Source organism: Ochotona curzoniae, unplaced genomic scaffold (assembly GCF_017591425.1).
Source record: "Ochotona curzoniae isolate NIBS_2020 unplaced genomic scaffold, NIBS_Ocur_1.0 contig_64, whole genome shotgun sequence".
Lineage (NCBI taxonomy): Eukaryota > Metazoa > Chordata > Mammalia > Lagomorpha > Ochotonidae > Ochotona > Ochotona curzoniae.
Genome location: NW_024466502.1, coordinates 40,039,378 through 40,052,435, shown reverse-complemented (window position 1 = coordinate 40,052,435; position 13,058 = coordinate 40,039,378). Strand labels below are relative to the sequence as shown.

The 13,058-nt window shown below is 36.7% G+C and overlaps 1 protein-coding gene across 2 annotated transcripts in view; it reads right to left on the bottom strand.

Annotated features, from left to right (window-relative positions):
* Window positions 1-5,384: 5,384 nt before the first annotated feature.
* The window catches only part of DGKH (diacylglycerol kinase eta), a 173,977-nt gene continuing 166,303 nt past the window's right edge, over window positions 5,385-13,058 (bottom strand). The window contains exon 30 of one of the 2 annotated variants that reach the window (XM_040991348.1): window positions 5,385-11,336. In XM_040991348.1, coding sequence (XP_040847282.1) covers window positions 11,247-11,336 — 90 coding nt within the window. In that variant the 3' untranslated portion in view covers window positions 5,385-11,246. The remainder of the gene's footprint in view (window positions 11,337-13,058) is intronic. The other variant, XM_040991349.1, reaches the window with a different exon arrangement.

The window sequence follows — 13,058 nt, the reverse complement described above, 5'->3', positions numbered from 1 at the left end:
TAGACCACTTAAACACCAATAAATACTATCACTCCCTACCCCTCCTTAAAAATAATGAAGTGAAAACATCAAGCCATAACTTCAAACGAGGCCTGTGAAGTCTGTCAGAAAACATGATAGCATTTCTATTGTCCCGTGAATTTGCAATGCATACCTCTTATATATTTTGGCATGTACATCATTAACAGGAATACAGGTCTTTTTACCATTAACTTTGACTTACACTGTCACTGGGCTTGTGCACAGTTCATGTGTTTGTGGAAAAGGGATTCTGTAAAACTGGTGCAACAGGTACCTAACAAGAGATAGCCAATATTATTAGTGGCTGACATGGAAACAGAAACGTTACAGACACACCTGGGGTTATTTGTTTATGACACAGAATCGGGTGACTCTGAGGACAGGGAATAGGAGACACCTCCTCTGCAACAACCTGAGAAGCAGACTGTATAAAAAGCCCTCCTGATTTCTTCAACACTGAAGAAAATAACTGAAAATCAACCTGAATTCTACTAGATAGGAGCCCCATGTTAGTTTATGTGTATTCTTTAATTGATTGTCAATTATAGAACAGGTAGAAAAATATCAACTGAGTTCAAGCAAAAGGCTACACACATTTGGACAAGTTTTTAATTTCAGGAATTATTAACCTTGAGGAGCTTTCCATGTTAATCTTCATCATTACTTGGAGACATAGTAGAAAGGCTTTGTAGAATCACAAAAGGCTAAAAACTGGCCCATAGGTAATGGATTTTAATCTTTATAAAGGGTAGCTAAGTATGATAAAGAAGCCTTCTTACATTTACATTAAGGTAATCATTCAATAAGTGACCTGAAATCACACAAAAGCAGTATATCTTCTGGTCTGAATATTAAATTCCCTTCATTACTGCTTTTTATTTTTCTTAATTCTCAACACTGTAAATGTTAAGGTTTACTGTATACACTAAATGACTGTGAAGAGAAAATCTTGTGCACACTGAACTATATTAAGAAATAGGCAGTTGGTAAAAGAAATGAACAGACATCTTTCAAAAGAACAAATTCAAGTGGCTAATAGACATATGAAAAGATGCTCAGGCTCCCTAGCTGTCAGGCAGATACAAATGAAAACCAGACTGAGATTCCACCTAACTCCAGTGAGGCTGGCCTATGTTCAAAACTCTACTAACACCTGCTGGTGTGAACGAGGGGGAGAAAGGTACCCTCCCCTCCACTGTTGGTGGGAGTGTGGGCTAGTACAACTACTATGCAAATCAGCATGAAGAGTGCTTAGAGAACTCCAAGTAAACCTGTCATATGACCCAGCCATCCCACTTCTGGGAATATATCCAAAGGAAATGAAAACTGCATATGAGAAAGGGATCTGTAATCCTATATTTATAGCAGCACAATCTGCAATAGCAAAGACATGGAAACAACCCAGATGACCATCCAAAGAGGATAAAGAAACTGTGATATATCTACTCCATGCACTATTACTGTCATTAAAAAGTATGAAAATCTACCATTTACAACCAAATGGTCCCAACTAGAGACCATTACGCTCAGTGAAATAAGTCAATCCCAAAAGGACAAATTCCATTTGTTCTCTCTAATGTAAGGGCAGCCTTCATGCAAAATGTAAAATCAATAGCCCTTTCAATATTGTTTTTGCTGCAATCCATGGGTTTTGATATTTTTGTTTTTACTTTGTTTCAAAATAGTTTCTTTCCTCTTATTAAATTCTTCATTGGCTCATAAAATTCTCTCACTTTCAGAAACATGAAGTTGGATTAGGTATGTATTTCAGCTATACAGTTAATACAATGATGGCTGTTCCCTGTTTTTCTTCCATTCATTTGTCCAAGCTGCATAGATGCTCCAGAATGCACAGCTCACCTCATATGGAATTATAGGAAATCCTAAGCTTTAATTTGTGAAAGCATAACAATACAGAGGTTTGGGTTTTACATTACTTTCATTCAGAAAGACTCATCAAAGTCCCATGATTTCTACTAGACAAAGAAACTAAAAAGATGGAGAGAAATTCCATGAGAGAACAAGCTGTGTGGGAGAGGAACAGGAGAGAAGGGATTCATGAGAAATGTACATTATGGAAAACTTTCCAATTCCAAGTTTAAGAACCAAAATACATATCTTTAAATTCTATTTTTGCTCAAATGTTTGGACATATGTATGTATGTGTGTGTGTGTAAAACTGTGGCATTATTTTTTTTAAGAAGAAAATTCAAAATATTAGGGACTATGGATGAACTCCCAGGCTGGAAAAGGCAGGCAAGGCTGCAAGACAGACACATCTGCATCAAATCTCCATGAATTTGATCAATGGCATGTGATTACAACAAGGCACCAAATCCTGATTGCATCACCAAAGATCAAGAGAGGGATGGTAGGTGAGGATGCTATGGACGTGGGGAGAGCCAGGTCACAGAAATTCCTACCCATCCTGCTAGGGCGTGAGGTTGCTATGTAGTTCAAGAAAGGAGAATCTACTTCACAATTTTTAGTAAGGAGATGACAGGGCACATTTGTGTTTTTAAAAGAACACTGTAGTTGGAGGGAATTAGAGTATGGAAACTGGCTGCTGACAAGCTGGCAAAAGCAGCAAAGAGCAACAGGGTGAAGCTGTCACTCATGGATGTCTGGATCAAGGCAATACAGCTGGCACTGCAGCTAACCAGACACAGAACAAAACAGACAATTCACCTTTTGAGATGGTCAGAAAGTGAAATATACAAATGCATAAATAAGTACTGAAAAAGTATCAAAAGGAGAAGACACACAATAGAACTGCTCAAATAGGCAGTTTTCTTACCTCATGGTTATATATCTTATTGATACATTTGAAATCTGTAAACAGGGCAGGATCTAATTTAAATTACAATTTATATCAATTCAATTTATATTCAATTATATCACGGCCATCTGTAGATCAGGTTGTTGTGGGAAGCAAGTTCCCAGAAAAGGCATTTCTTCTAGTCACTGTACCAAATCATTCTGGAATAATCAAAGATCTATTATTGTGCAAATTAAGCTGTGTCAAGACAGATCAAAATGTCACACTAATGAATTCTAATTCAGTCTGTTCCCTTATGTCTTACAGCTTATACTCTCTTATAATCCTAACATTTTGGGGGGAAAGAAATACAGCAGGAGCTCCAAATTCTCAAATTATGCTATAATAAATGCCAGATTCGGCAAAGAAAGCTTCAGGAAAAAGAACATGACCAGGACAAAATTAAAATGTCATGTAATAATAAGTCATCTTACTCTTATATATAACTGATTAATTTGGTTATTCTAATTCCTATTTTACTTTCCTTAATCATAATCAGATGGCCATCATAAATACAACCTCTAGTTGAATGTCTTCGTGGAAAATTTTGATGATACGCTGCATGAGAAAACACCACTCCATGTCCACAGAAACAGCGATCCAGGCTCTGAATCAAAGCAGCCATTGAGAATCAGCAGGACACAGAAGGCAACACCACAGGGAGAAACCAGGCGAGGGAATCCTGGACCCATGTTTTGACACGTTTGTAGAATTAAGCTAAGACAAAGACACTAAGGTCTTAGAAGCATAAACACACACATACACTTGCCGCTATAAACATGATGTGAGGTGAGTGAGGAAACACTGACACTACTCAAAGATTTTAGAACTTTTCTATTATCTGCGATGTTATGATTTTATAGTAGATGGATGAAAAACCTTTAACCTACACTGGTTCAGATGGTACTAATTTAACTCCAACCTCATTTTAAACCAAACCTCAAGGGATATCGATTTGGACTTTGCATTCTCATGTTACCGTCTGGGAAGACTTTATATCTAAAATGACACTGGGAGAGTAATGTCAAATTTAGTTATGATTCATATTTACACAGTTCCTTTTGTATAAGAAAAATTGCCAGGTGCTTAAAATTGGCAATAATGCATGCCTTTTCTAATTTGGGAAAACAAGGTACTAAAACAGAACTTGTGGAAGGGATACACTGATTTAATGACAAAGCTGATTATGAATCCCAATAAGTCAAAACCACTTTCCCATTTCCAGGAAAACACACACTTTAATGAAACTGTAAATTTTAATTTCTGATTGTAAATGAGATTCAGCCAGTTCACGAAAATGTCTATGGTCTGCCTTGGCTGGTCTGATATATATTTGCCAATGTTCTTTTACAGGAACCAGCTAAGCCCTTCTGACTGGTCCTCCTTGTAACGATCATTAATTTGGAAAAGCACAACCTGGCTCTTTGTGATAAACACATATGTGGCCTTTATCAAATGTCTTGATTTATTAGGTCATTTCAACTTTTTTAAGTGGCTTCTCAATTTCAGCAGTATGGGCTCACCAAATTTGCCGGTTGTTTCATTACGATCTAGCCTCGGACTTTGTTTTCGATACTGTGGATGTCAAACCTTCCTTCTCACGTGTGCCTACTGCTCCTACCTAAAGGAGAAAGAGGTCTATGTTCTATTTACTCCCAAATCTGCCAAATTGCCAACTCAACTTCCTTTCTTCCTGTAATTTTCATGTAATTTTTAAATTTACGGTTCTCAAGAATTAGTTGTGGACAGTAAAATTAAAATGCTGTTTTTTAAATTATAGTAAATTAATTCTTAATCTCCACTAGGAAGTCTCAAGTCACAATTCATCTACTGTTATATTGGAAAGTAGAAGACATTTGGATTTAGGACTTATTAAAATGATTTGTTTGGTTTACTACAACTACTTCACATTAAATTGAACAGATTTTCATTTTCTTTCTTGCTCACGTGATTTTATTTTGTGTGGCATGTTGTGCCATTATGTTTTAATTCTTTAGTTTTTAAAACAGTGGAATTTAAAATACATTTGAATAGAAACAATCCAAAATAATTAAAATCTCATTGGATTAATTAATAGAAACAATTTTCCATTTGGGCTACTATCGGTAAAGCAGTCCACAGTCAAGTGCAAACACAGATTAAAAATATACACAACGGAACCAAGGGTGGCTGCTAGGATTAACTGATTTTAGCTGGTTCAAAATTCTTTATGCTCCTTTGAATGTCATGTTCATAGCATAATGAGATCTCCTGCATTGCAGCAGTTTGAAAATTCTCTACAGAAAAGAAGTTATAACATAAAAATACAATATACATTGGCAAAATATTGCACAATAGATCTTTTGGCTGTACTGAATCGTCAGCATTGGTGATTGCCTTTGGCTTTGTGCTTTCTGTATTTATTTTAAACATGAAAGTTATTTCTTAACAAAGTTCCATTACTACTTAATTATCTATCATGGTAAAATATACCTATTTTTTTTTAACAAGGAAAAACAGTGGGCACCTGTTTGACAGAGAGGAGTACTTCAAGTACGTAAGTAAGCACATCATTAACAGAGCTATTACCCACTAAGCAACAGCAGTAGAAAGGAAACGAGCTAGAATATGAATTCTGTACAAAGATGAAACCTGACAACACAATAAATAAATGCGCTGATTTATACAACTTGTGCAAACCTTCTAATGATTACAGATAATACTGCATATTGTTGACTTGGCTGGTAACAGCACTGCCTCACATAGAGAGATTCGAAGATTCTTGCCCCTAAAGCCACAAAATACACAAAGCTTACATTTACTTCTAATTAAACATATTGCCTGCCAAGAATCCTACAAACTAAGATATACCTTGGCAGTTTGAACAACCAGTATGATAATTACCTCAGTATAAAAAGATAAGAAAAAGTTTTAATATGAAAATTAATAACACCAGTAAAAGGAGATAGCCTTTGTATAAATAGTTTAACATAAAGTGAGCCTTTTATCTCACTTAAGAAGAAAAACAGTCCGATACTTGAAGATTTCAAAATAATTATCATATTTCCCCAACTCTAGATAAATATATTACTCCAATTTACTAATCATCTTAATATACAATATATAACTCACAAAACAGGGAATGTTACAATACCAAAGCTTTCACAGCACTAGTTACCAGTTGCCAGAACTGTAAGTGATCAGTAGCTGTCTACCAGCTTAATACTGAAAACGCAGAAACTCACACCGCTATGCTGGGAAAACCAAAGTGCAATCAAACAGCAAGGGCCACTGAGAGATTTTTTTTTTCCATTTTAGCTTATATATCTAACTACAGTTTTCTACTTTTATAGCATTATCAACTGGGTAGAAAACTCTTTTATTTAAATGCATCTATAAAGTGATTCTTGGAATACAGTTTCTATGAAACACCCAGACTATAAATTTGTATAGAATAAATAATGTGAAGCTAAAATGACTCATATATGTGGAGTTTTTATAACATGTTAATGGTTGGCTTTTAATTTTCCAATTAAAACTTGGAAGTACATAAAAAATGAAGAGAGTAAATAAATAATGTTGACAGAATATCTTAGTTACACAAAAATTAATATATTTAGTTATATCATATGGGGTTTATCTTAAAAATTGTTACTGAACTAAATGTTATTCCATTAACCTTTTCCTGAAAATAATAAAAAGCATTATACAAATAAGTACAGTCCAGCTGCCTTTGATCTCTCTGTTCTTTGTGATAAACCCATGCAGCATTTTTCTTTAAACATAAATGTCCTAAACAAAGTTTGGGAAAAGTTATAAACAGAAAACATTAAGAAGGATTTAAAAACTGCTTCGCATATTCTGGAAACCAATAATCATCCCTTTGTTGGTTATAAGCTAAGGATCACTTCCCACCGCAAAAGCATCAGTTTACTGAATACACACCAAGACTGTGGCACTGGCTGGGGGCCACCAGGGCAGACACCCAAATCCCAGGCCCCAGAGAGAGGCCAGCAAAAAGCCTGGCAGCCTCACATGGTGGGAACTGCCATGGGAAACGATTCCCTGGCCAACAGTTACTATTTGAGGAATTTTCACAACTTAGCTTTCATTCAGCTGAAGAATCTGTGGCTTGAAAATTGCCCCTTGCATTATCAAACTTCAGAACCATCACATCACCCAACTTAGTGCTACAACACGTAGGACGAGGGCATCGCAGTGAGGGAGACGGGGACAGAGGAGATGCAGGATGACAAGCCCAAGAGGTGTACTGGCTTCCCAGCCTCCTTAGCAACTGTTCTTGAGGAAGTCATAACCACAGAACATGAGGCTGCACCATGTTGTCTGCCCCGGCAGAGAAATTATAGTGTACTTTTGAAGTGATAAACACAGGGAATCCCTAATGATAACTTCTGGGAAGAATAAAGTGTGCCCTCTTTATTCATAAAGAACGAGATAAAGTTTCTCTAGTTCATTTACTTTCAGTAAATGTAAAAATTAAGTGACAAATCACTGGGGGAAAAAAACTTTCAGAATTAGATAATCTCTAACTTTTTTGGGTCAAGAATATGATGAATTATTAATCATGCAAAAGATCAAGCTCACATAAGAAAAGCAGACCTAAATCTGACAAAATAAACCTTCTTTGCTTTAACTACCATATTTATTTTACTTGAAGTAGTTTGATTCTTTCCTCTTTTTTTGCATATGTAGTGGTTCACTGAATGTGTTTGTGCTGTCATGTGTCTTCAAGTCTGAGCTATGTCAGCAGGATAATCCACTGAACAACTTGTAAGAGACTGGCCTGATCTTTACTTATCTCAGTAAACGTTCTTCTGAAATATTCCTTGTGACTTAGGTTGTGCAAAAATGAGTATGCCACATGAGCAACCAACTTAGCAAATGTGGCCTGTTAATGACTTAGTTGTAAAGTGAGGGTGCAGAGAGGCCCCTGTGGGGTTGGCCAAGCTCCTGAGTTCCATTTAGCTACAAAATACAACTAGAACCAGATTCAGGAATAAGGACTGAGAAGAAACTCTCCAAGATGTATTGGTGGGTTTCAGCTCATTTCTGGGATTAGCCAGACAATATCCGGGAATACTGCGTGAAGGAACACACTATTCTGGGTCACTCTTGAAAACTCAGATTCTTAGCATCCAAGAGGGATAACAACGGATGTAAGCCAATGCTAATCTTCTGAGGCATCTTGTGACAAGGAAGATTTGGATTCAGTAGGTCTGAAGTGGACCTGAAACTCTGTATTTCTGTAATAAGCTTGGTGCAAAGAGTACACACTTGGAGCAACATTGACATATTCCAGTGTTGTTCAATAGAATTTTCACAATGTTGGAGTGCTACATCTGTACTGTCCACTCCTGTTTTACTCAGTCCTTGAAAGGTGGATACTGCAATTCAGAAACAGAACCTCTAATGAAAAGAGCCTAAAGTTTAAATAGCCACAGGTAGCTAGTGAATAGCACAAAGGCCATGTTTCCTTAGCCACAAGCATGTATACGGCAGTGTCCAGATCACCTCGCGCACTAATATATTAGCTTATTGAACAAATATCATCTTCCAAAATGCAAATTATAAAACTCTTTTCTTTACACTGTTTCTTCCTGCTGCTTAGCTAAGTGACCCAGAATGTATACTTCAAGAAGGGCGAGATGAAAGGCGTCATTTTACAGCGAGGCACCCAATCAGGAGGGGAACCGACAGTAGATGGCAGCGAGACTCTGAGTCACCACCGTCATATTGACATGCAGGGAAATCAGAAAGGAATGCAGATGCAGAAGAAAAACGTCTAGTACTCTGGCCTCAGCCTAGCCCTTTCCTTCTTGAAAAGCAAAAGCTCCTACTAAACATGAAATGAGAAGAAAGCAGATTTTTGGGTGATGATGTCCGATCAGTGACAGCTGACGGGTGCAGACAGCCCATCACCTCGGCTTCTCACAGACTACAGCAGCCCTGGGGCTGTGCTGGGGACCCTGCTGGTTTCTTTTTCTTTCTTTTTCTTGGTAACCTCTATCTGTGATGAGAAGCTAAGGGTCTAAGGGTGTCACTGTGGCAAAGAAGATTCAGTGCAAATCACCGACAAGGCTGCCAGGGAGAAGTGCCCTCATTGAACAACCACAACAAAACACTCCAACGGTCCATGGTAGAAGACGTCTCTCATCCAAGAGTTATTTGTAAGGAAACTCGAATTCAAGATTCTCATAAGATTTTACACCATACAGAAAAGGCATTAGCTAAGATGGAAAAGACTGTCAAACATCAAAAATAATTCAAGTATTTACACCATTGTCTTAAATTTCAAAGATGTGGTGGTTTAAGAGTCTTGTCTATTACAAAGGAGTACTGCAGTAAGAACACATTGGTTAAGAACATTGCTTATTCTAGGGTCCCTGTTCATCTGTTCTTTTTTTTGGCAGAGCTGGATAGGGATCATGAACTCAACAGTGCTCTGGGAATCTGGCACCTGCTATTTGGCCACCACAGACATGCACTTACAGGAATAGGAAACTGTGTAGATGGGAAAAAACAGAAGGAACTGGGAAAGGGTATCTTTGAAGAAATGTGGGTAAAACTAACATCGTTCCTTAAACTTTTTGAAAATTTTCCACTTATCCACAAGTCTAAGTAAAATACACCCTATTGAGCCAGAAACCCACCAGATTCATTTATTCTTAAGATATTCAATTTTTTTTTAGTTTAATAGTAAATAAATACCCAGGTTATAAATAAGAATAAAGTATCAAACAGTTCAATTCTTTTGAGATAATTAAGCTACATGTGTCTGACAAGCTTATTTTAAATACTCTCCTATAATATTTCTGTTTAGACATCGGGAAAATAATCATATAGAAAATACCAATGAAACTATCAAGATCATATGTATGTATACGTGTATATACATATAAACATAAGTGTATGCATGTGTATATACACATATGTGTATAGAGTTATGTGTGTGTACACATTTATCTACCAAGCACCTATCTGGCTATGTGATATAAAATTGTCACCACTGGGTCAGTACCCTGTTTAGTTCTATTATATAGAGCATTTAAAATATTACAATCCATTTTTGGTACATAATGGCTAACGAGAGCCAATCTGAGGATTTTTTGTGACTGACTGATGCATTTGCCTTTGGCTTTCCAAAATTTAATCATTGTAAAGTTGAATTCTGATGAGCTACCTTGACATACAGTAATTTATACAAAGGAAAAGTGCATCTACCAAATGGGGTATAAGACTTAAGTGAGACAGTGATAACAGTGTGAAGCCCTTAAGAAAAAAACAAACATTGTCTGTTGGGGAGTTTATGTCAGAAGTCACTGTAGCAAGTGGGTAAGGTTAGGTAACCAACCAATGTGCAAATTGCAGTTGAAACCTTGGAGGATTCCTGGATGTGAACAGTCTATTATATTAAAAATTCAAACAGAATACGTGATAATTACAAGGGTGAAAGGGAAAAATGGGAACACAAATATAAGAATTTTTTGGTTTGTAAAGTGGCAGTAAGTTTTGTTAGGCAATGAAGCAAGTGATTTTATAAACACACTCAGGGAGTTTTCTTAATGTGCATGTCTGCTGTTTATGACTGGCTGAAGTTCAAGTGACTTGCGTAAAATATGTGTCATTTGTTGGTTACAGCACAGAAACAGGTTCACAAAATCTCAGGTATAGAATATTTATGCAAAATTCCACATGAAAAAACACAAAAGTGCAGTGCCCTTAGCCAACTAAAAGGTTCTTGGGTAGCAATAAATTAGATTCCACTGAAGCTGACATAAGAGCTATCATAGTGTTATTAGATGTGACATGCAGGAAAAGGAAGGGCAATTCAGGTGGACACATCGTGCATTAACATTTGCATTCATCATGGTATGAGATGGTTTTAACCACACTCTGACCACGGAATGCTAGGAAACCCAACTAAGGTGACACCGATCCAACACTTAAAACTCAACTTCATTCTCATCTCGCCTCCTCAGCCCTGATTTTAAGGAAGAGGCCAATGCCTCCAACGAGACCCAAGAAGTTTTAGCCGCATATTGTTACACAGCTGAACAATCAGAACATTTTATCAGACCAGATTTGAGGAAAGTAAACATTTCATTCCACTTATCAGATAACACAATCTTCTCAGATTCTTCCTACTCTTTTCACTATAGTAAGTATATGTGAACATGTCAGGTTTGCACAATGAGCAAACAGGCTTTGTGGAATGTAGGCTTTGGCACAAAAATATTTTCTAATACCTCAAATCAAAATCTTTTACCCACAGGAGAACAGCAAGCCCTGGAGCTGCTTCAGTGGTGCTGCCTCATCAACTGCGGGAACTATGAGACCAGCCGACGGCTTCCATGCACTTTGTATTGTGTAGCAAGGACTTCACTTCCAAGGAATAGCACCAAAATGATTACACTTCAGACTGAGGCACGCTCTTGCCAAGCTCTTTAATTCCCTGGAGAATTCGCTTCATATGACCCACTTTCGGTATCCCCAGGTCCTACAACAAAGAAGAAAAGTAGGCAAAATGAAAGAGAGAGAGAAAGAGAGAGAAAACAAAGTAAAGAAATTAATTGATAACTAAGAGCTTGGGATTAAATATTCAGTTAGCAAGTAAGATCATCAGCATTTATTTCATCCATTTTTATTGGTATCCAATGATTCAGGAAGTGAAAGAAAAATAAGTCAGTGAAACAAAAATAGCCCGAAACTGAAAAATTGCCAACTGAGGAAAACATCACATCCTAAACACACTCTTAATCATGACAGTCTCATAAATCATGTATAGTAAGTAGTATTAATCTAAGAGTCAAAATTAATCTGGCTTCTCTATTTTTTCAAAAATAGTGTTTTTTTTTCAAAAAAGTTATCTTTTTTCAAAGATAACTTCTTCAGGATATCTGAAAAGAACCATGTATGTCACATCATGGTATTGAAAATGAGTTCAAAGGCAAATACTGACAGACATTTCTTGTGCAAAAATATTAAAATTGAGGCTTAGCCCTAAATGCAGATACTAGGGGGTTGCTTTTAAAATTTGGGATGTAAATACATTAGTCACACCATGAATGTTTAATTTGAATAAAAATATTCACTCTTTATACTCTGCAGAATGTATGAGTAAAAAAATCACTTGGGTATCTGCTGGCTGACACTTTCTTTCAAACCACCATTGGCTTTTTGTTCCTCCTCAGACTCTTCTAAACACCTATCTGTAAGTGCCAAGAACTCAAAACTTAACTTGCAGAAATGGAGGATGGCTGCAAAGCATGCCTTGCCAGCTCTGGGCAAATGTTGGTTGCAGGAATAAAGGACCCTCTTCTAAGACAGCCCTAACCAATTCACCATCTGAAAAAGCCATAACAAGAGTTACAGCCTTCAGACCTTACAGTTTACCTGTGAAGGGTGTAATTAGTTTGTTGTTAAGTCAAACAACCTTTGCACAAAAATGTCTGAAACAGGAGAAAAACATAGGAGGAAAATATTTAGAAAGTAACATCCAAGGTAATCTAGACCTCAGGGATCCAATATCAAAACATTACTTGTCTGAGAATATCCAACTATCTACTCCGTTTTCTAAGAGCATTGTTTAGGATTTGACTTTTTAAAGAAACAGATCTAACTGGCTTCAATTCTCCCCATCGCTTGCCCTCCTGGGCTTGATGAACACTCTGAGTTCCACGGCAGCTGAGTGGCTGACAGCTCTGACTTTGCTCAAACAGCCTCCTCCAATTGCTGCTTTCAAGTCTAATACAACTGCAGGGTAACATGTTTGTACATATTTCACTGGCCCAGATTTTTCATGTAACATTAGGGTATCCGACATTAGTCGTTAGAAACTAGACATTTCCTGAGTATGTGCTAGCATATCAAATAGATTATTTTATGGAAGTGAAATATTGAAATAGTCCATATACTTTGTGATGATATAGGTATCTGATTATCAAAATATTCTAAGTATTAAACATTTTAACCTATATATGTGTATGTATAAACACACACACACACACACACCCAGTATGTATACAATATACATACTGTGTTTTCAAGAATAAAAATTTCTTTTGGGGAGGATGACTCTAACTAGAATTTCTATTTTCGTGTAGGGAGATGAATGGTTTCCATAAGGCTACACTAACTGCTTACATATGTTTTCTTTCATTTTTTTTTTAATTGGAAAGTAAAATATACTGAGAGGAAGAGTGACAGAGAGGAAGATCTT